Raw genomic sequence first — 1,867 nt, 5'->3', positions numbered from 1 at the left:
AGTGCGAAGTATATTCGGAGAGCCACTGCAGATTTTGGAAAGGCTGCATGAACTCCAGTGGTGTACACATATTACCCTGGCAGGGACAGAAATTAGAATTTATTTGTTTAAAATAATAAAAATTGACAAACTGCTTGTCCATTTTTGTGGCCCGAATTTTTGGCTGGCCCTAAGGCACATGCCTTGTCTGCCTAATGGTTAACCTGGCACTGTCTACCCCAAACAATATTATATTTTTGTGCATCAAACTATTTTCTCAAATTATCTCTTACATCTCTATCTATATAACATTATTTATATTGCCTGGAAGACAATAGAAATACGATCAGCACTAAGAATTAAGCAAATAAATTGATGATGACATATTCTCAACAGTCACATTTTCCCATGGCACTGTGCTCAGAGAACAATAATTATAATCGCCCACATTAGTTCCGTTGTCTTCAGCCAACCACAAGGCGCTCACACACAGACACGGGGTCTATATTAATCGACCAGACAGAAGCCCTACTCTTGTCTTTATTTGGGTTGAGGTAAGATTACTTCTGTCCATTTCATAATCCCATTCATAATTCTAAGTCCTAAGAAATGCATCTACATGTCTTTTTCATATGACAAACTGTTTCTAAAGTATTTTTCATGGACTGATGTTGCTGTTATTTTCTGTACTACAGGAGAGGCACGTGGTGATGAATTTCACTAAAAGAGATGACTTTCAGGAGGCTTTGGTGAAAAACCTTATCATTGTTATCCTGGGTATTGTCATCAACTGCATCAATGGGATCATAGTTTTGACTTTCTGCAAGAACTCTGTTTTTCACAGTGACTCAAGATACATTCTGTACATGAATCTAGTAGTGAACGATATGATCCTGATTTATGTTTCTGTGACAATGCATGTTTTGATTTACGCCTATCCAAATTTTAATGTCTCCATGTGTTGTACTTTGGTTGTGACAGGTTCAACCACACACATGAACACACCAATTATCTTGGCAGGTATGGCTATTGAGCGTTATATTGCCATCTGCAAACCTCTCCATCATGCCCAGATCTGCACAGTACGCAGGACTTATATTATCATTGCTCTCACCTGGGGAGTCGGCTTTGTACCTGCAGTAGCTGATGTTATCATTGTCCTTGCCACTCGGCCTATAGGCTTTTTCTCATCAGTAATCTTTTGTTTCTCCCTTAACTTATACAACACGAGATACCATGAAGAAAAAGTGAAGGTGGTCCAAGCCCTTTATATGTCATTCGTGTGGCTGACGCTGATCTATACCTACTTTATGATATTTCGAACTGCCAGATCAGCAAAAGGGGATACTGCTTCAGCCAAAAAGGCACAGAACACCATTTTATTACACGGAGCTCAGCTGCTTCTCTGTATGTTGTCCTATATCACTCCTTTATATGAAGTTGTTTTAATCAGTTTTTTCCCAATCCATCGCTCAAAAATAACATTCCTAAATTACCTGATAACAAACATTATTCCAAGGTTGCTCACTCCTCTAATTTATAGTGTTAGGGATCAGAAATTTGCCAAACACATGTCAAAGTACTACTGCAAAGTCATCATTGTTAAAGTCAAACTGAAGAGAAGGAGGCTGAAATGTTCTAGCAAAAGGGTGTGTTCATCAAATGGTTAAAGTTGCATGTCATGAAACAAAATGCATATTTTTAGTTCTCAAACCTGAAGCCTAAACTTGAACAAGATTATTTTTGTGCTTGTATATTGCATTTGGGATAATGTTGGGATGTGTTCAAATGTTTCAGAAATGAAAGCACAACTTATTATGAATATGCATCTAGAAACAGCATGTGTGTTTCTACCAGACTTATGCATTATATTGTCAACCCAATAACG

The 1,867-nt window shown here is 37.8% G+C and overlaps 1 protein-coding gene across 1 annotated transcript; it reads left to right on the top strand.

Annotated features, from left to right (window-relative positions):
* The first annotated feature begins 689 nt into the window (after nt 1-689).
* On the top strand, nt 690-1,649 carry LOC105900441 (odorant receptor 131-2-like). The gene has a single exon (XM_012827753.2). The coding sequence runs from the start codon at nt 690-692 to the stop codon at nt 1,647-1,649; it is 960 nt and encodes a 319-aa protein (XP_012683207.2).
* The last annotated feature ends 218 nt before the right edge of the window (nt 1,650-1,867 follow it).

The sequence above is a fragment of the Clupea harengus genome, chromosome 5, assembly GCF_900700415.2.
Source record: "Clupea harengus chromosome 5, Ch_v2.0.2, whole genome shotgun sequence".
In the NCBI taxonomy this organism is placed as follows: domain Eukaryota; kingdom Metazoa; phylum Chordata; class Actinopteri; order Clupeiformes; family Clupeidae; genus Clupea; species Clupea harengus.
Note: the sequence above shows the minus strand (reverse complement) of the source record. Positions and strands in the feature narration are given on the sequence as shown.